This window comes from Thalassophryne amazonica, chromosome 8 (genome assembly GCF_902500255.1).
Source record: "Thalassophryne amazonica chromosome 8, fThaAma1.1, whole genome shotgun sequence".
In the NCBI taxonomy this organism is placed as follows: Eukaryota; Metazoa; Chordata; class Actinopteri; order Batrachoidiformes; family Batrachoididae; genus Thalassophryne; species Thalassophryne amazonica.
In genome coordinates this window covers 30,769,698-30,791,229 of record NC_047110.1, presented here as the reverse complement: position 1 = coordinate 30,791,229, position 21,532 = coordinate 30,769,698, and the positions used below count along the sequence as shown (strand labels likewise).

The window sequence follows — 21,532 nt, the reverse complement described above, 5'->3', positions numbered from 1 at the left end:
TAGCAAGTGCAATTTGAAACAAATCATGGCCACATGTTGTGTACATGGTTGTAGACAGGGTCATAGGGGGACACCAAGGTCAGGTGTCACAGTCTGAACGGCCCCCACTTCTTATCACTCCCCCTGCCTTCACTGCATGTGTCATTTTGGAACGTCAGCAGCGTGTCACCGATTATCGCCTCGTTTCTGCTTAAAACTGACTTTAGAATGATTTGAGCAGTTTTACTTTGTCATCTGATGGTTAATAGTCACATTTTCCCCTTTGATCGGTTTGGATGTCTGATTCAGGCGCACTGGTGTGGTGCTCTGATCGCTCTCCCCCTTCTTTTATTATGAATTAATGCTGATTTATGTGAAAATGATTGTTGTACAAAAGCTTCAGATATCTGTCACTGAGGTAGATGATTACTGGGGTGCAGTTCGAAGAAGAAATGAGGTGATAATTGGTGAATTTCTGCTGATGCCAAAGGGGGGGGGGGGGGACCGTTCAGACTGCATCAGCGGATATTGTAATTTTTAGGGCTAAAAAATTACTTGAGGCAAAGTACATTCATATTTTAAAAGAACGTCTTTTCACAGTTCTATTTCATTCCTCTGTGAGAGTTTGGAGGGGGCGAGAGATTCAAGCATATGGATTTGAACGGGCTGTGCGCCAAATATTTAAAAACACAACATAGTGAATTTGAGCTGTAAATGATCATGAGCTGGGAATATCAAGCCAAGACTATATTCTCTGCTTCACTATTTAGGGATTTGTTAAAATTAAGTACATAACATTAAATTAAATTTAAAATAGTTTGTTGTGGAAAAAATCTAATGAAAATAGCCTCATGATACAGCCTACTCTTGTTTTATTTTCTAATTATTTTATTATCTGCAAATCATTTAGCCATGATGGTCAGGTGGAAGTTAACCTGAAAATAAGGCTGACAATGTAATATTGGTGTAAAGTACAAATCAATTTCACATCTAGTGAAAAAAACCCCCACCCATTTTTCTTGGTGTAACAACAGAATCAGGGGTTTCAAGGGGACTCTAGAAAAAATGTTCGATAATTAGGAGCAGACCCTTATATTCAAGTTACAAATGGAATAAATTTGGTTTATTTATATGTTATTGTAGTTAAGGGTCCATGGTTTTTACCACTTTAATTGTAATTTATGCTTCAGCTATTTAAAACTCGTACACAAATAAGTGTGTAGAGCTGCTATTTTAAAAAATCTCAACTTTTTTTGGCATTTTTATTCTTGGATAATTATGAACATTTTTTGAACAAATATTCAGTTATGCGGGTCCCTGAGATGTAATATTTTCAGGTTGGGGTCTGCAGTCAAATACACAACAAGCTCATCAGGTGTGTTCTTGTCGACTGGCTATTTTAACTTGTCGAAACATCACGTATTTTATGCAGCAACCCTGTTGTGTGATGAAGTATGAAAACTTAGCTGGGGTGCTGTGAGCCGTCTCTTCTATAACTGTGAACTCTTTGGCAGCTTTACAGCAGGTACTGGATCCTTTTTCTGTTTTGTAAATAAATAGCCAATTCGTAATGTTTTGTTTGCTTGGCTGTTTTCGTTAACTGACAAACAACTATAGTCCATAGTCTGGTATTGCTTATTTAAGAGAACATATCTGGTCTTTTTGGCAATAATGAGCAGATTTGCTCACCTTTTTGTTTCATTTCAATAATTCTGCATCTTTGAATATTCTTTGTCTTTTCCAGACCGTCACGATGCAACCACAGCACCTCGACACCCAGTGAGTATTCATCTCATCACACTTTAAAGTCACTATTTTATTTTTATCAGGCCTTGTGTAAGAACATTCTTTGTGTTTTTCAGCATCTCAACATGCAACAAGAGGTTGTTCCAGGGACGGGCATCGCTCCAGGTAAAGAAACAGGATAAGGCACAACATCAGTAGCACCGCCTTCTATTGGTTGGTCTCCAGCACTTCTTGTTGGTCAGCCAGTAGGGTTAGTCTGTTTCAGTGTTATGACATCGTATTGTATTGTGTCCAGATGATTTAAAATAAATTTAAATGCTACTTGGTCCAGCTGTGGATCCAGCATCAGGTCCAGACACAGCGACGTGTCCAGGTCAAGGCAAAGTGTTGGCTCGAGGAACACCGTCAGGTCCGGGTACAGGTCACGGCACAGTGATCTTACCAGCCCCCCGCCCCCATGACAGGCCAAGTCATCTTAAGTTGTCTAAAGATCATAATTTCATCAAAGCATTTTCCATTCAGTGATGAGTACCGATGCACCTCTAATTGTTACGTTATTTCAGATTCATTATTTCTCTTCTAATGCTGCCCAAATCTGTTGATAAGTTTGTCATTTGATAATTTCTAAATCAAACTTTCTGAGGTGCAGATGCAGTGACTGATGGAAAATGGACATTTCCATTGCCTTGGGATGGTAAGTATTGATCTATTGGCAGTGTGAGACAACAGGACACTGAGCGAGTGAGACTAAATAGAACAACTTTCTCTCTTCGTCTACTTTTCTCTCTGTCCACACAAACTGCTTTGTGCAAACTGCACACAATATAATAAAATGAGCGCACATTCTCTCCACATGCAAAACATTTTGCGATGACACTTCCAGGGCTGGAAGTGTTTTATTATATTGTGTGCACGTTTTATGATGTTGTGCACACGTTTTATTACGTGTACACGTTTTATTAATTCGAGAGCATGTTTTATTAATTCATGGGCTCAATTAAATGAAAACGTGCGCACAAATTATCATGGCCAGAAAAAAAAAATCACTTTAAGTGACCTCTCCGGGGTTCCGTACTTCCAGGGCTCCGTAATAATGCCTGTTTTTACAAATAAAAAAATGGAATATTTTACAAAAGCACATTTATCTGTAAACACCAACACATGACACACATCACATTAACGTGTTGGTTTACATAATGAATGACTCAACCAATCAGTGTTTTGCAGAGGCACATTTTATCCAGAATCCTTTACGATCTGTCTGTATTTGTTACAAAACTTCAGAATTAGTGCATTATTCAACATTAAAAGATATATTATATTATATTTTAACTTTGTACAAATGACAGAATTGACATTAATGGAGTTATTCTATCAGTATTCATTTTATTTATGCAACAAACCATAACTCAGCAGGGCTTTATTTTCCAAGACCTCCGCCTGACCGGAGTGTTGTGATTGGGTAGAGAGCTGAGCTTTGTGGCGTCTGTGCTGGGAGCCATGTAGTGAGCAAGAGCTTCCAGCAGGGGGCAAGATGTTCAAAGACAGATGTGCTGGCTCACTGTTTGTGTCTGTTGTCGCTTTTGATGCTACCAGAAGCGATCGTGGTGTTAAAACTCAAATTCAGCTTGTTAGTAGTTGCAAATGTACCAGAGACAATACTGGAATTTATTGGTTATCTATAACTTCTGATACATTTTTGGGTGGTTTGTTTTATCTTTATCAAAGATAACTTTTTAGTTATCTGATTATCTGTTATCAAAGTTAATTTTTTGGTTATCTGTGTCCACCACTGCTTATTAGTCAGTTTTGCAGCAAACTGACACTGTGCATGACATCAACCTTCACATACACACATGAAAGAACTCAAGAGTTTTTTTTTTTAAAAAAAGGCTGGGGTTTTTTTGTTCATTTATTTTCTTTTATTTTTCACATAAAAATTCATTCTTCAGTCAAGGATCTTTGATTTTTCTGTGGAAATGTCGTCTGGCTCCACCACTCTGCAGGTTCTTCTGATATCCTCAGTGAGGTCCAGCAACTTACAGAAAACCACCTTCTGGATTTTGAAAATAAACAAATAGACAAGAAAATAATAATGAAGTGCCAACTTTGATATATAAATGTATGTATATTATATAAATTATATGAACAAATAAAATGAAGCTGACCACATAAAACATCACACACACACACACACACACACACATATATATATATATATATATATATATATATATATATATATATATATATATATATAACTTGTTTGATTTCAGGGTTGCAGGAGCTTTTGCGCTCTATGATCTTATATTAAAGATACTGCTTGTCACATAAAACTGTTTTCTTGTTCGTAGTCATATTTTCTCACCTTTACACCCAGTTGGATGAACGTTTCTTCGCCCTTTTACGCTGAAACAAAACAAAGACAAGAGACTTTTTAATCAAAGAATGAAAAAGAAATCTTGTTTTGATTCTGAATTCAGAGACTCTAATGTTGTGATGATAACATGCAACATGTGTGAGTAGAATATGTGGAGGGGCACTAACGTAGTTATCTTTGAAGGACCAGTTGGGATTCATCTGGGAGTGGAGGGCTTTTTCTTCTTCTGCCATTTTGTAGTACTTGGCTTTTTCATTATTGGTCAGATTTTTCCACTGTGGAGCGATGACATCACACAGTCAGTTAACAGACAGACAGACAGACAGACAGACAGACAGACACACACACACACACACACACACACACACACACACACACACACACACACACACACACACACACACACACACACACACACACACACACACACACACACACCTCTTTTCCCAGAAGCTGGTTCACCTGGGCGCTGTCTGTCACTTTGTATCGCGCCACAGCTCCCTGTCTCTCCACCCTCATGTAGATCATGAAGGCATTGGCCGGCTTTTTAACGTACTTCATCTTCTGGGACTCTGCTGCACCAGCTGCAACATGAACAAATCACACCAGGATTTTTAAAAGTGCTTTTAAAATGTTAATCAGGGTCTATCCGGGAACAACAGGTCTAGTCCCAACTCTGGAAATGAACCATCTCTTTGCAAAGACATGAATGTCAGTGTGGAGATCAGTGAAGGTCTCTACAAGTTCAACACTTTCACCACAAACACACATGTGATGGCCGAGTTCAGGAAGTCACTGAAAGGCCGGATCTTAGTCTTGATCAAGGACAATCTCAAGGCTTGACATTCCAATTCCTTATGGATCCTTACGGATTCCTTTTCAATGACATAATCAAGGTGTCCACTGACTCAACAAAGATCACAGCATCAAGTCCACCGAAGTGTTAATGCTGTTTCATAAACATGCATTAAAAACATTTTTGATGATAAAATCAAACAAATTGTGTTTGTTTTGGAAAAGCTCAAAGTTGTTGTTCTTAAAGTGTTTGTCCTCTTTGATTTGGGTGAACTTGACCACGGCAAGAACTGTGCCCAGATCAGGCCTCCCCGCTTCTCAATATTTAAAACCAATATATTGATATATTTTGACTGTTACCTTGGAAGATTTACTTTGTGTACTTTGGTTCCATAATGAGATATTTGGATGTTTGACCTTATTTTAAAGTGACTTCAAACAAGATATTAAACATTAAAGCATGTATTTATGACAGAAGCACCATCTTACCTTCAACCCCAGTGTGAGTGTCAGCGCACGTCTGCTTTGGAACCTAAAAAAACCCACGCTCATTAGTCTTTTTATAAATGCACGTCCACAAAAAGTTTCACTCTTATCATTGATATGAACAGATATAACATGTTTGTGGTGATTGTTAGCAGAGTTTACTCACACTGTGATTGGCTGAGCAGGTGGAGGGGGCGGGTCTCTCTTTGTGAGCTGTTTCAACTCGTGTTCTCTTTGATGTAGAGTTCTATGACAGACAAACAACAACACATTGTGAGGCAGCACACTGACACAACGACAGACGACTGCACACACACACAAATATTAACATGGACTCACACTGAGCACCAGTTCTTCAACGGCCACGCCCATAATTAATATGTCTCATAAAATACTGAGATACTTGAGATCTGTCATCAGACTCACTAAGTGATACCCCTCGCTCTGCCGTACCAGCTGTTTTAAAGTAGTTTGTTGACAGAATCACCACTTCATCTGGCTTTTGTTTTTGAAGTTGTGCAACATTTAAAACCCAATTATCACCCAAACACTAAAGGCCAGAATTTCGTGGCCTCATTTGAATAAAAGTATGATATATTTGTAGCTCCACAAGTGTCTTTCCTGGACATGAGGATGGAAACCTACCCGCTGATCCTCAGTTTCAGGATGGACCTCATGCTTTCTCTTCACTCCTGTGTGCGTCTGAATTCTTGTCTCACATTCTGACATCAGACGAGACTTCTTGGACGGAGGCGAGTATTCTGACTCTGCAGGGACACAAACAAACACATATCAATCAATGCACTTGATTTAATCATTTGACTGGAAATTCTAAGTTTAACATTTACATTTATAAAGTCACAATATTTAATTTTAAACAGTGACAAGTTCTAAAATTGGAGCAACTTTAACTTTTGACCCCTGTACAAACTGAAACTGACCTTTGTCACCATTTTTTGCTGTTTTTACCCCATAACTCCACAGCATTCAGTCATAGATTGTCCAAACTATACCTTTTTGGAATCATTATGATCAGACAAATAATGTAGGATAGTTTTAGATAGTACTCCAACACGCTCAAATATTGTGTTGGAGTGTGGAACCACACACATAATTGGGAACAAACTAATGATATTACATTTCAGATAAAAATACTTTCTTGTTGACAGTAACATCATCTTACCTTCCATCCAGTTGGTGGGCGTGGCCATGACCCTCTTCATCTTTTTACCCTGCACCAAACAGACACGAGACTTTCTGTGTGTTATCAACTCATACAAAGACGTCTCACACTCTTCCTAAATCCAGTGACTCTCACGTAGTGACAATAACATGCAACATGAGTTGACTATGAGCAGGGGGCACTCACGTAGTTGTCTTTGGCGGACCAGTTGGGGAACTTCTCTAAGTGGCGTTTTCTCAGTTCAGCAGCCTTTTCAGTGTACTTGGACTTTTCCTTCTTGCTCAGAGCTTTCCACTGTGGACAGATGACAACACACACTCAGAAAAAGTGCACACAGCAGCATCAGTTCTGCCCCAGAATATGGTTGTCCATGGCGCTCCAGTAATCACATTAAACATATTTTAATCCCATGCTCGCCATATGTCCAGAAGGGGGACACAGGACTGCTCTCGTCCGTGTCTCAGCCACACTTTCGTGTGCCAAAGACAAATCTGAGTGTCACCAAATTTGAACTGGAGATCACAATAACTGGATCTCAGGTGAGTTTTAATTTTAGCTTGACTGGCTTTCACCAACACTCTCTGAGTCAGTGAGTTGGTCTTTGGTTGTCCATAAAAAGTACGGTTGCTGCACAGGAGTTTGTCCACCTACCTTCTCACTGAGCATCCTGCTGATGGTGGCGCTGTCTTTCACTTTTAGCTCTTTGCAGATTAAAGGTCTTTGCTCCATATTAAACAGTATGAAAGCATTTGGTGGCTTCTTCATGTCAGGATTGACTTTGGTCTGTCTGTCCTGTGTCGGGTTCCAGCTGATGGTCTGAGGTCTCTGCTCAGACCTTGATGCCTCCCAAGGCTCCATCAGCTCACGCTCATCTTCTGAAGCTACGGGGTCAAACAACCAACCAACCAACTGCACATCAGTCATCTCATTTTGGATTTATTATGGAAATTATTTCTGATGCTTGCATATATTTTCATGTGAATTACAAATATTTGACTGTCTTACCTTCCACGTCCCCGACTGTGTCCAACTCTTGATCCTGCACCATAAAATTTAACACATTAGTGAAGCGTCGCTGTGATCATGAATTCATTAAGTCTAATGTTGTGACAGTGACATGCAGCATGTGTGAGCTGACGGGGTTCAATCTGAAGGACCAGCTGCTGGACGTGGACACACATACGCACACACACACACACACACTCACCAGGTATTCCTGAACGTCGGTGATGATGGTGTCTGTCACGTCACATTCTGCCATCTGTTCTTCCTCCTGATTCCTCATGAAAAGAGGAAAATAAGGTGCAGACCTGTTTTACAAAAAGTGAAAAAAAGAACATTTTACTCTCCTCAGCAGAGTCAAGCTGATGACTATCTGCACATTTTAATAACACTGATGATGCAGAGGTGCAAGCAGCTGTGTGTGTGTCACTGATGCTGAGCTGATTTCTTCACAAACTATACACAAAAACTGGTGTTTAAGTGTGTTTAAAGGGAAGGTGACAAGGTGGAAAAGTAACAACACTGTCTGATAGAGAACATTTGAAGCTTTAAAGCAGAGATATGATTCATTTGAGCATCTCGTTCATCACTAAAATTATTGTGGAGGAGGCAGAACTTTTCATTTACTCCACATAGTCTCAAAAACAGCTTCTGAGAAAGAATGAAAGTACGTCTGTCATCTATTTTCTGTGTTATCATCTGATTATTTTTTATATTCCAGATATTTATATACAGACACAAGTCAGTAAAAAAGAAGATTCATCTTCATTAAAGCTGTGTGGAGCCACTTACACGGACTGTGAAGAGATCCACGTGGGATCATAGAGGAGATCTTCACTGCTGCATGGAGAGAGAGAGAGAGAGAGAGAGAGACAAAGATGCATTTCACACACTGAAACCTTGTCAATTGAATGTAAATATAATAATATTAATTCTGTTGTTTATTATTACTAAGTGAAATAATTTTCTGTCTGGACTGAAGTCTCTCAGTGAGAAAACACTTTTATATGTCGTGTGTCAGTCACAGGAAATAAAGATTGCATCGTCCAGATGATTTGACTTACGGTGTGACTGAAGGATGGTTGTAGAGGAGTGTGAAGCCTGTGTCATACACTGGCCCTCCATGGCTGCACACACAAAGATATCGGGGGAAACTTTGATTAAACAAAGACAAAATTTGTTTTGCAAGTACCATAGTGGTGATAAATTGAACTCTAGTGCATTAATTCAGTCATTTTCTAAACCCACCGTGCAGGTTTGGTGAATTGTAAACTTTCAGTTGATCATTGGTGTGAATGAGTTTGTCTGTCTGTCTGTGTGTGTGTGTGTGTGTGTGTGTGTGTGTGTGTGTGTGTGTGTGTGTGTGTGTGTGTGTGTGTGTGTGTGTGTGTGTGTGTCAGTCCTGTGATACACACATTTTTTACAAACCGACCGTCCTGGGTGGACCCCGTCCCCTCACCCCCCCATGACTGCTGGGATCGGCTCCAACCCCCCGATTACCTTTGATTGAAGTAAGTGGGTAAAGAGAATGAATGAATGAATTCTGTTTTAATTTTTGAGTAATCAGCTGTCACATGTTTTTGATGACACTGTGATGAAGAACATATAAAATACAAACTATCTGCTGTTTGAACGGATTCTCAAACACGGTCTGACTGTTTGAGGGAATTCAGAATAACTCATGCTTGTGTTTGCTTGTGTGTTTTTGACTTACAACCATCCTGCTGGCTCCATGTTCACAGTGTCGAGGGCGAGCTTGATCACTGAGCTGGTTTCAGCCTGTGCACACACACACACACACACACAGAAAAAGTGATTCTTGACCCACCAGCTGTTCCACACCTCTTTCATTTAGTTCTACAAAGTTCAGAACCAGACTGTGACCTTTGACCCAATGACAAAAGTCATTCTGATGGATCTCACTTACCAGTGTTACTTCTTCGTTGATTCTCTCCATCCTGATTGGTTTGTGTGTCCTGTGAAAAAGTAGAAGTCTGTTTAAACACCAAGCTGACGTCCCATCAAACACACCAAAGTGTAAGAAGAGTTTGAGTCACAGCCTCCGTCCAATCTGTTCACCATCGTTTGACAAAACATTTAATTTCTTTATAATTTCATCAATCTTCCTGAATTCACACCCGGAGCACCCAGACTGAGTTTTGCATGTTTTCTTATCTCAAATTAATGACATCATAAGGCTTATGAGTAAATTTAGAATGATGTTCCAATTTAAATGTTACACTTAAATGCTATAATGGCTATGATGTAATTTGTGTCAGATTTTAAACTAAAGCTGCTTCAAAGTATTAAAATATTCAGTCAGTTCCTGAAAACACTGCTGTGAATGTCAGCAGTCAGATTTTGGATTTTACTGAAGAGCTCTGGGTAAATAAATTAAAACTTCTATGTGCCACATACGAGGGTAGGATGAAAAGTTCTAAGGCTCACTATGACTACCCTCGTACTGTTTCCACATATTATTTGTTATTCACATATTATAACACTTGAGATGAAATAGTGAATATCAGTTCAAATTTAAAAATCCAGCTTTAATTTCAGGGTATTTACATAAAATAGGTGACGTGTTTGAGAATTCCAGGATTTTTTATTTTTCATTTACAAGTAAGTAGATATAAATAGTAACACTGTGATCTCAACTTGACACAAAATTAATTGATTATAATGTTTAGGCTCCGCCCAGTGGTTAAAATATGTTACTGCACCATCTCTTCGTGCAGGAGCATCATTTGTTTTTTTTCATTCAAATCGCCTTGAATAATTGCGGGAATTGTGGCTTCAAATCATTATTCACACGTTACATTTTAATAAAAAAGAATACAAAAAGAAAATCAGAAACTTACCAAACAACAATTAAATTAAAGCCTTTGTCTAATATTAGTGTGCTGAATGTCTCCTGAAATCTGACGTGTGTTTGCTGTTCAAAACAAAAGTCTCTCCAAAGTTGAAGCTCTGAAGTAGCACTGGTCTCTAACAATACAAAGACTTTATTTATTCCTGACTTTTTGTTCTTTGTGACGTCACACAGACATAAACAAAGAATAAAGATTCTGAGATCTTTTCAGGATACTAAATGAGGTGCGTTAGCCACTTAGAAAGGCACGTGACTCCTAATCACCTGTCCATAATTAATATGTACATATACCCTAACACTCTCCTATAATAATGCTGATAGTGTAATATATGCCCACATACATTCAACTATTTGCAAAAATTTTGAAATGGCTGATATTTAGGCTCCGCCCAGTGGTTAAAATATGTTACTGCAGCATCTCTTCTTGCTGAGACAAAATTTGTTTTGGGTTTTTTTCATTCAAATCTCCCTGATTAACTGCGGTAATTGTGGCTTCAAATCATGATCCAAGCGTTACATTTTAATAAAAAGAATAAAAAACAACCAATCAAAAAGCAATCAAAAACTTACCAAACAGCAGTTAAATTAAGCCTATATTAGTGTGCTAAATGTGTCCTGAAATCCGACGTGTGTTGATGCTGTTCAAAACAAAAATCTCTCCAAAGTTTAAGCTTTGAAGTAGCACTGCTCTCTAACAACACAAAGACTTTACTTATTACTGACTTATTGCTCTTTGTGACGTCACACAGACATAAACTAATAAAGATGAACGTCTTTTCAGTATACAAATGACGTCATAAAAGGCACGTGACTCCTGATCACGTGACCACGATAAATATCATAGTACTCTCCAATGATAATAATAATAATAATAATAATAATAATAATAATAATAATATGTCCACATACATTCAACTACTAGTAAAAATTTTGAAATGACTGAACTTGTGTGCACACATACACATATTGAACTGGATCACACTGTACACATTGTGTTGAATGTGCATCAATAACAATCATATTTATCAATAAATTGTGCTGTAAATACACAGAACCAAAATCATCTGTTTCTGTGTGAACAAAGGAACAAAGGTCATAAAGGGGTTTTCTTTGATAAACATAATTAGTTAACTTCACCCTGGCGCGTTCCTCAAACGGCAGTGAGAAGCAAACTGCTTTACACCAGTTTATCACCCAAAAGTCACAGAAAGAGTAACAAGAATAACCAAAACTGCTTAATTATGGAAGGAAATGTCGCTCTTCTTCCTCACTTTGTATCTTTGCCAACATGCGCAGCTTTCCAGCATTTTGCGCCTGTTTCTTGACGAGACTCATTGAGCATCTGTGCGCTCTGCCCACTGAGTTGCCCACATACAAAATGGCGGTCACACCCCCTCGCAGGCACACGCCTCAGTGCGACTGCAGACTCTAGTTCTCATACTGGGCTCTGTGGTTCTAGTTCTCATATTGGGCTCTGTGGTTCCAGTTCTCATATTGGGCTCTGTGGTTCCAGTTCTCATATAGGGCTCTGTGGTTCCAGTTCTCATATTGGACTCTGTGGTTCTAGTTCTCATATTGGGCTCTGTGGTTCCAGTTCTCATATTGGACTCTGTGGTTCCAGTTCTCATATTGGGCTCTGTGGTTCCAGTTGTCATATTGGACTCTGTGGTTCTTGTTCTCATAGTGGACTCTGTGGTTCTAGTTCTCATATTGGGCTCTGTGGTTCCAGTTGTCATATTGGACTCTGTGGTTCTTGTTCTCATAGTGGACTCTGTGGTTCTAGTTCTCATATTGGGCTCTGTGGTTCCAGTTCTCATATTGGGCTCTGTGGTTCCAGTTCTCATATTGGACTCTGTGGTTCTTGTTCTCATAGTGGACTCTATGGTTCCAGTTTTCATATTGGGCTCTGTGGTTCTAGTTGTCAATTGTGAAGGGTAATATTTTTCATACCACCCGAGTAAAACCCACAAAATGAATGTCGTCTTGGTAATCAGCCAATCCATGCATATGTTGTGACGTCACAGCACATGCAATTCTAGATATTATTAATGTTTAATTTAATACAGTGGTCCCTCGCTATATTGCGGTTCACCTTTTGTGACCTTGCAGTTTCGCAGATTTTTTTTGTAGTGCAATTTTGCATGCTTGTCTTTTCTTTCTTTTTTTTTAACAGCGCATTGTGTTCTGCATACACCCTGAGAAGGCCTCAGGGTGTATGGTTTTCTTCAGGGTGTATAAAGCCATATTCATTGGTGAACAACTTGATAATACCAGTCATCAAGTTTTCACCAATGAATATGGCTTTATACATCCTGAGGCTGAAAACAACTTGATAACGATTTTATCATATACAAGGTCTGTTAGAAAAGTATCCGATCTTTTTATTTTTTCCAAAAACCATATGGATTTGAATCACGTGTGATTGCATCAGAAAAGCTTAAACCTTCGTGCGCACGCGTGAGTTTTTTCACGCCTGTCGGTTGCGTCATTTGCCTGTGAGCAGGCTTTGTGTGAGCACTGGTCCACCCCTCTCGTCGTTTTTTTATTGCGAATAAGTGTCTGAACAATTTGGAGCTCACAACTGACAGAAACTGTGAGAGACCACCAGGTGGACACCGTTCGGAAAATTAATATGGCTTTCAGGGACGATTTTATGGGGATTATACAGAGTGAGTGTTACTGCCGCTTTAAGGACAGCCCACAACTGCTGAGAGCGCGGCGCGCTCCCAGTGCCGATCAACATGCTCAGACCCTGCTGAAACAACCAGATCATTTCCAACATGAAGGCTTTGTTGATCCGGGACATCATATGACTTTCACAAAAAGGCAGAAGTCGTGGACATCAGCACTTTTTCGGCACATTCCACTGTTACAGGAGTTTTTTTCTCTTTAGTTTGCTCTTTAACGTCTTGATTATTGTTCTTTACAACACTGTGTGTCCTCTTTGTTCCAGACTAATACATATAATGTGTCTGAAATTTGGTTTGCGTTTATTAAATTCCACGCAGATTAAATGTAGCAGACACGGATTATTTGTTATAATTGTTTTAGCAAGTTTTCAGGGTATCATGTATGCAGTCTCTTATTAATGTGACGAAAAACATAAAAAATATATATTTTGTAGTATAATATTAATTTACCACTGTCATTGTGTTGATTCTCTATATGTTGTTGAATGCAGCGACTCTCTGGGATGCAAGGGATTATGGGATATGTCAATAGGGTGAATGCAAATTAAACAAAAGTACACTCAACAAAAATATAAATGCAACACTTTTGGTTTTGCTGACATTTTTTATGAGATGAACTCAAAGATCTAAAACTTTTTCCACATACACAATATCACCATTTCCCTCAACTATTGTTCACAAACCAGTCTAAATCTGTGATAGTGAGCACTTCTCCTTTGCTGAGATAATCCATCCCACCTCACAGGTGTGCCATATCAAGATGCTGATTAGACACCATGATTAGTGCACAGGTGTGCCTTAGACTGCCCACAATAAAAGGCCACTCTGAAATGTGCAGTTTTATCACACATGTTCATGTATGCTTGCACTGTCCAGTTAAACATGTTTAGACTCATATTAGTAAAATATCCACTGTATTAGAGTCAGGGATTCTTTGTAAGAGCACATTATTGTTATGTGCAGATGCAGGTTGAGGAGCAAACCAACATCTGACCGAACCCAGCGCTAAATAACCAGAAAGCGGTTCCACAAACAAAACGATTTTATTTCCCCTCCAGTGCATTAATTAGTGTACAACATAAATATGTGGTTTGTCTGGTGGAGTGAAGGATGGCGGCATTCCAACCGGACTGAGTAGAAAAATTCGGAAATCCATGGAATACTCCGCCACACTCCACCTCCCCTGCCTGAGATTCAGCAACCGTTGGGCAACAGTATTTGTTTTCACCGGATGGTCAAAAACCAAGCGGAACTCCCGGGAGAAATCCTTAAAGGATCCTAACAATGGAGAGTTATTACTCCACAACGCAGTGACCCAAGCTAAAGCGTCACCTTGGAGCAAATTTGTCACATATGAGACACGACTACCATCAGAAGAGAAGGAAGCCGGTCGCTGAGCAAAAACCAGAGAACATTGCATCAAAAATGGAGCACAGGCTTCAACGTTTCCCGCATAAGGCTCCGGATGACAAATGATTGGTTCGGAAGCCGAATCTCTGGGTGACGGAGTTATCTGCACCGGTATCGATGGTGCCGCAGCTGGAGCAGCAGGAAGCGGAACGGCTTGCGCTGCAAGCTCCGTAACGTGGGCATCTGTTTGTTTAATTTGGTTTGCGAGATGCTGTAATTGCTCCCATATTTTCTCCAAGTGTTCTTGAACTCTTTCGGCAAACGGAACCGCTTCTGCCGCTGGGTCCATTTTGGAATGGCCGGGAACTACTGTTATGTGCAGACGCAGGTTGAGGAGTGGACCAACGTCTGACCGAACCCAGCGCTAAATAACCAGAAAGCGGTTCCACAAACAAAACGATTTTATTTCCCCTCCAGTGCAATAATTAGTGTACAACATAAATATATGGTTTGTCTGGCGGAGTGAAGGATGGCGCGCTCTCCAGCGCCCAAAAGGATCGAAGCCTCGGCGCTTCTGGACTCAGACTCACCGCTAAACACCCCCCAGGTGGACACGACAAACTGACTCTGTGAAGGATGGAAAAGGTGAGGTAAGTCAACAGAGCTACAGCAAATATCTTTCAAAGGCACACACTATCAGCAACACATTCAGGTCTGAATTTAAGCTTTATGTAAATGAGCAGCTTCTCACAACAGGTGGAGGATCATCAGTCCGTACGCCATGGCAGTGAGAAGCAAACTGCACAATTCTCATCAATGTTCAGATATACTGCGTAACAAAATGCAAATTACTATTAACGATGATTCAGACAATAATCACCTCTGATGTGTGCTGACAGCATGTGTCCCTCACCCGTCCTCCTTCACAGGCACGATGTGTCAAACCCTGGCGCGGTCCTCAGCGTCTCACAAACGAACGTCACAAGGTCGAGTTCCCGGCAATTCTGCTTGAACCACTCATGGCTTAAATGCAGAACGCCATCTCATTATCTGCTTCAGCTGAAAGTCTTTAAGTTTACACGTGAGCATCATCCACAGGTGCTGCGAGTCAGTAGGCCTGCACGTGAACATCCTCCACAGGTGCAGCTAATAATGCTGATGAGGGTGAAGGACTCTTCTGCCAGCACCTTCTCCACAGACAAAAACCAGTTTGCATACCACCTGGAGAGCAAAGAAAAGAAAACAACACAAAAACATCCAGCCAAACCCCCCACAATGCTGGGATAGACTACAGAACAATAGGCAAGCAGCTTCATGAAAAGACAACAACTGTTATGATTATTTATTAGAAAGTGGAAGAAACACAAGATGACTGTCAATCTCCCTCGGTCTGGGATTCCATACAAGATCTCACTTTGTGGCGTCAGGATGATTCTGAGAAAGTCCAGAACAACACAGGAGGACCTGGTCAATTACCTGAAGAGAGCTGAGACAACAGTCACAAAGATTACATGAGAAACACACGACACCGTCATGGTTTAAAACACTGTAGGGCAGCAAGGTCGCTCTGCTCAAGCCAGCATATGTCCAGGCCCGTCTGAAGTTCAGCAGTGACCATCTGGATGATCCAGAGGAGGTCATGTGGTCAGATGAGACCAAAATAGAGCTTTTTGGCATCAACTCCACTCGCCATGTTTGGAGGATGAGAACAACCCCAAGAACACCATCCCAACCGTGAAGCATGGGGGTGGAAACATCATTTTTAGGGCTGCTTTTCTGCAAAGGGGACAGAATGACTGCACCGCATTGAAGGGTGGATGGATGGGGTCATGTATTGCGAGATTTTGGCAAACAACCTCCTTTTCTCAGTAAGAGCATTGAAGATGGGTCGTGGCTGGGTCTTCCAGCATGATGATAATAATGTTTCATTTGATTTAATTAATTTCAACTACAATATTGTTTTGCACTTAATTGACAGTTATGTGGAAATAGTTACCTTAACTTTATCAATTAAATTCAACATTTTATTTTTTAGAGTGCAGAAGCAGACGGTTCTCACCAACTGTTTGGACCAATGAGAAGAGGAAAACGCCGCAAAAATTGATGAATCATTGTTAGTTGTTTTTTTTTTAAAGTGGATCATAGATAGAATGGGACACTCTTCTTCTTATCTCCTGCTGAGATCTAAGGGTACGTCAGGCCTGAGAACAGGATCCACAGAACTCTGTGTAAGACTGATTTTACTACTTAGTGTTGTTTTAAATAAAACTCTGTTCTGAACGGTAAATCAGGCAGAGTGCAATCTGAACAGATTTTTTGTGTCATGACATCTTTGGTTTCACCTTCCCTGGAATCAGCGGACGCACTGTGACTGGCAGACAAGGTCAAGGGTCTTGGGGGGGGGGCAGTCTCCAACATGAGCTGGTTCACAATTATCTTTGTAATCAGCTTCAGTGTTTGTTATAAATACAAAGAAAGAAAAAAGTTCAAACAAATGTTGCCATCTGACATGATAGAAACCATCTGACAATTGACGGGAGAAAAACAAGCAACTACTACAATTGAAAAGCAGTTTGTGTGGACATAGAGAAAAGCAGACGAAGAGAGAAAGTTGTTCTATTTAGTCTCTCTCTCTCTCGCTCAGTGTCCTGTCGTCTCACACTGCCAATAGATCAATACTTACCATCCCAAGGCAATGGGAATGTCCATTTTCCATCAGTCACTGCTGTTGCACCACAGAAAGTTTGAATTATAAATTATCATATGACAAAACTTATCAACAGATTTGGGCAGCATTAGAAGAGAAATAATGAATCTGAAATAACGTAACAATTAGAGGTGCATCGGTACTCATCACTGAATGGAAAATGCTTTGATGAAATTATGGTCTTTAGACAACTTAAGATGACTTGGCCTGTCATGGGGGGGGGGGTCTGGTAAGATCACTGTGCCGTGACCTGTACCCGGACCTGACGGTGTTCCAAAGTGAACCATCACTTTGCCTTGACCTGGACACGTCGCTGTGTCTGGACCTGATGCTGGATCCACGGCTGGACCAAGTAGGATTTAAATTTATTTAAAATCATCTGGACACAATACAATACGATGGCATAACACTGAAACAGACTAACCCTAAAGCCACCAAGACACCCAGACAACCCTGAAGAAGTTATAGCCTTCTGTGGTGTGATTGGAGAAATTGTGGCAGAGTGCAAGTTATACAGCTTCACAAAATGATGTGGTATAAAGGTTTGTTTGTTTGTTTTATAAGACTTGAAAGACCAGAGATGCAAGCCTAAATTTGATTTGTTCAATTAAAATTCTCTGTGCAACTCCACTATGAAGCTGTATTACTGGTGATGCAAAATGCAAAACTTTTACTATGCACAGTTTATCCAGTTAATGTTATACTCTCACTCACTCACTCACCTTCAACCGCTTGTCCGGGATCAGGTTGTGGGGGCAACAGCTCGAGCAGGGGAACCCAGACCTCCCTTTCCCGGGCCACATTGACCACCTCTAACTGTGGGATCCCGAGGCGTTCCCAGGCCAGTGTGGAGATATAATCTCTCCACCTCATCCTGGGTCTTCTCCAGGGTCTCCTCCCAGATGGACATGCCTAGAACACCTCCCTAGGAAGGCGCTCAGGAGGCATCCTTACCAGATGCCTGAACCACCTCAGTTGGCTCCTTTCAACACGAAGGAGCAGCGGCTCTACTCTGAGCTCCCCACGGATGACCGAACTTCTCACCCTATCTCTAAGGGAGACACCATCCACCCTCCTGTGGAAGCCCATTTCAGCCACTTGTACCCGCGATCTAGTTCTTTTGGCAGGGGCGTCAGACTGGGGGGGGGGGGTCTTCAATATGGCTAGTACCTCTGGCCCAGAATTTGGTGCTATGCCCCTGAATACGTGTGTGATATTTGTGGGAGCGAGAGTAGAAAGTGTTCTCTTTTCCAGAAGAATGGAGTTTTCTCCACAGATCCACAAATCTCGCTTCCTCAAAAAGGTCATACATTTGTTTTTTTTTCCTTGAAATGGAATGAGAGCCAACTGGAAGCCTATCAGTCAAAGAGTTCATGAGGCAATTAAAGTCACCTCCAACAATTATATTTTCTAAAGGAATTAAGCCCTGCAACTTTTGTCATCAATTCAGCCATAAAGGTAATCGGGTGGCCAGGCGGAAAATAAACATTAAATATGGCAAATTCTTCACCACATATTATTGCTTTAAGTATCTCACTTGTGAATGTTTTAAACATTCAATCAACTTAAATGGTACAGATTTGTTGATAAGAATTGCAACTCCACTGGTTTTACTTGTAAAAGAGGAATAAAAACATGTTCAAAACTGAATTGTAGAAGCTTTAAATGTTCAGCATCATTTAAATGCATTTCTTGTATTAACACTATATCTACCCCTTACTTCTTTAAGGCTGAAATAACCATTTTTCTTTTAATTGGAGAATGACTATGTTCCATGTACATACTCTTAGCATTTATAAATCAAAAATACAATAATTAGCCACCGCAATGCCAGTGATAGATTTTGCTGAGCTGAAGAAGAACTAATCATAACAAACTTGTAGCAACAACGTAAACAACAAAAAACAAAACAGAGAAAAGAAAAAAGGCTCCCCAGGTGCCCCCCCCAAATCCACCAGGGGGCCATCCGGATATCAGTTCCAAATGCAAAACAGTAATAATAATAATAATAATAATAATAATAATTTGAGTAGATGACGATTTAGAAGGACTCTAATTACTCACAATGTTTGTCCTTGCACGTAAAACTCAAACAAGCAGATATGGTTCTCAATATTGTGTCTGGCCCAGAACAGTAACTCAGATACAGCTCCAGCTGAGACTGGCTCATGCTATGTTGATGGTGAACTCCATTGCTTTGTTTGGTGAGTCAAACACAGTGATTTTTCCATTGCGCGTAATCCTCAACTTAGCTGGATACAAAGGAGAGTATTGGTTCCCATCTCCTGAAGCCACATGCTTTACCGCAACGAATGCTTTCCGCTTGCGTGAAGTGTCTGCCGAGAAATCTTGAAAAAACATGATCTTGGAGCCCTGATACGTCAGGGGCTGGTCTCCACTGCCCATCCGCCGTGCCGCTTCAAGTGCTCGTTGCTGGTCCCTGCAGTTCTGAAATCTGACCAGCACGAGCCTTGTTCACTGAGTGGATCCAGGTTTGGGAGCCAGAGTGCGATGCGCCCTCTCGAGCTTAATACAGCCGCATTTGGTCTCAATGTGCAGATACTCGGGTATCCACTTTTCAAAGAACTTTAAGGCTCCAGTAGCACTTTCTGTGTCTTCTCCCAGTCCAAGTACTTGAATATTCTTTCTCCTGTCTCTATTCTCGAAATTCTCAAGTTGTTGAGCCATTGTGCAAACTTCTTTTTCCAGGGTCTGTATGTGGACAGAAGCTTGATTCAGTCCACCCTCTTGCATTGAGATCCTGTCCTCTGCATCAGTAGTGCATTGAGCCAGCTCTTGTATTTCAACCATCTGAGTCTTAAGCATTTCTATCAGAGAATCCACCTCTTGGGTAATTACAGATGTAATATTCCCAGTAATCTCTTCAATAACCTGGCGGAGGGCCGGGTCTAATGTTGCAGACGTGTTAGCTGAGGGTAGATTGGCAGCTAGCTCCATGCTAGTCGTGTTAGCAGGTTGAGTGACCGGTCTGAAATCTTGAGTTTCTTTGCAGTTTTAGATGACATTGTGCTGGAGTGAGTCAGAAAATACTCATCAATACTCATAGTACCACCCGTATCCAGAAGGAGCCAGTAGAAGGATAATATTCTGCTCAAACGCGAGTGATGTGGTGTGCAGCTCTGCGAAGTCGACCACACGCTATGCCGCCATCTTGATGACCCCCCAGTGTCCTTAATTTAACTTTTCTGCATATTATCAATGTCAGTTTTACTTAATAGTATGTGCCTACATGTAATATGAATGATTAAAACAACACTTCCTCCAACTGACTCTCATTCAACAGTGCATTTCCACCGACAGAAGCAGAGAATGTATCGTTCCTCATCTTGGGCGGTCATTCAAAACGCCCTTGAAGTGCAGCGAAATAACCAATTGTATGTAGTTGCTAGGGAAAATTAATAAATGTTTGGCAAATCAACATTGCCAAAATTAATGGCTTTGGGGCGCCGGAATTTTAGCCCTTGCTACAAAAATGCGGGAACGTTAGATTACAGTCAGTGATATACATGATGCTGCAGCTGTCAGTCAGGCAGGAAGAGATGATGGTGACGACGACGTTTGGGTTATATTTATTTTGTTTTTATTTTGTCTCGTGTGTTTTGCTGGAGTAAGTTGAAGAACTCTTCGGAGGTTTAAAACGGGACAAAACTAATCAAATCAATGTCACCAAAGTTTGGCGGGGATCCTTTTGGAGGCGCATGGAGGTGCGCACATCAGATCTTTCTCGTGGTTTGACAATTGCACATCCCGGTTGGAGGAGAGACGTTTGTCTGACTCGTTATAAACCGTGTCAGGCTTCATTCACACTGTCAGCGCGCACACGTCACGGAGGCTGCTGATCTGCGCTCTTTACTGCGGGGTGGAAAGAAGCGCATCCACCTCTGCCAGCTGCGGACTGACTCCTCTGGATCCACTTCAGCTCAGGTGAGCTGACGAGCTGCTCGGATTTATTCCCCAATGTTGCTCCTGGTGTGGAAACGAGGATGAAAATTTAAGATAAAACGAATGAGTGATGTTTTTTGGTTTGTTTTAGGGGGTCAAAGCTGTGATCTTTATTGGGATAGCAGACCAGTTATAATGGTACTAATAGGGGAGGCCGGGGCTGTTTGTAACAGTGTTCAAAGCTGCAGCCATGCTGGTATTTTGATTTCACTTTACACGTTATGAGGATCAGTTCACAGAAGTGAAATATTCTTTAGAGTATTCCACACTCTAAAACAAATTATTTGCTCAGTTTAATAACAAAACAGAACAAAACCCTAAAATAGCAATTTGCATGTTTTTTAAAGAAATTCTAACTCAGCCACTGAGTACACACAAG

At 40.7% G+C, this 21,532-nt stretch overlaps 1 protein-coding gene and 1 long non-coding RNA gene across 2 annotated transcripts; both read right to left on the bottom strand.

Annotated features, from left to right (window-relative positions):
• Window positions 1-3,670: 3,670 nt before the first annotated feature.
• LOC117516398 lies at window positions 3,671-4,378 on the bottom strand. The gene is made up of 3 exons (XR_004562388.1): window positions 4,273-4,378; window positions 4,094-4,134; window positions 3,671-3,781 (listed from the first exon to the last, which is right to left on the bottom strand). It is a non-coding gene; the product is annotated as an uncharacterized LOC117516398 (long non-coding RNA).
• A 284-nt stretch (window positions 4,379-4,662) lies between these two features.
• Window positions 4,663-7,854, bottom strand: LOC117514879 (transcription factor 7-like 1-D). Its single transcript, XM_034175455.1, has 8 exons — window positions 7,777-7,854; window positions 7,575-7,608; window positions 7,221-7,450; window positions 6,756-6,863; window positions 6,513-6,618; window positions 6,032-6,153; window positions 5,553-5,633; window positions 4,663-4,689 (listed from the first exon to the last, which is right to left on the bottom strand). The coding sequence occupies exons 1-8, from the start codon at window positions 7,852-7,854 to the stop codon at window positions 4,663-4,665; spliced, it is 786 nt and encodes a 261-aa protein (XP_034031346.1).
• Window positions 7,855-21,532: the final 13,678 nt, after the last annotated feature.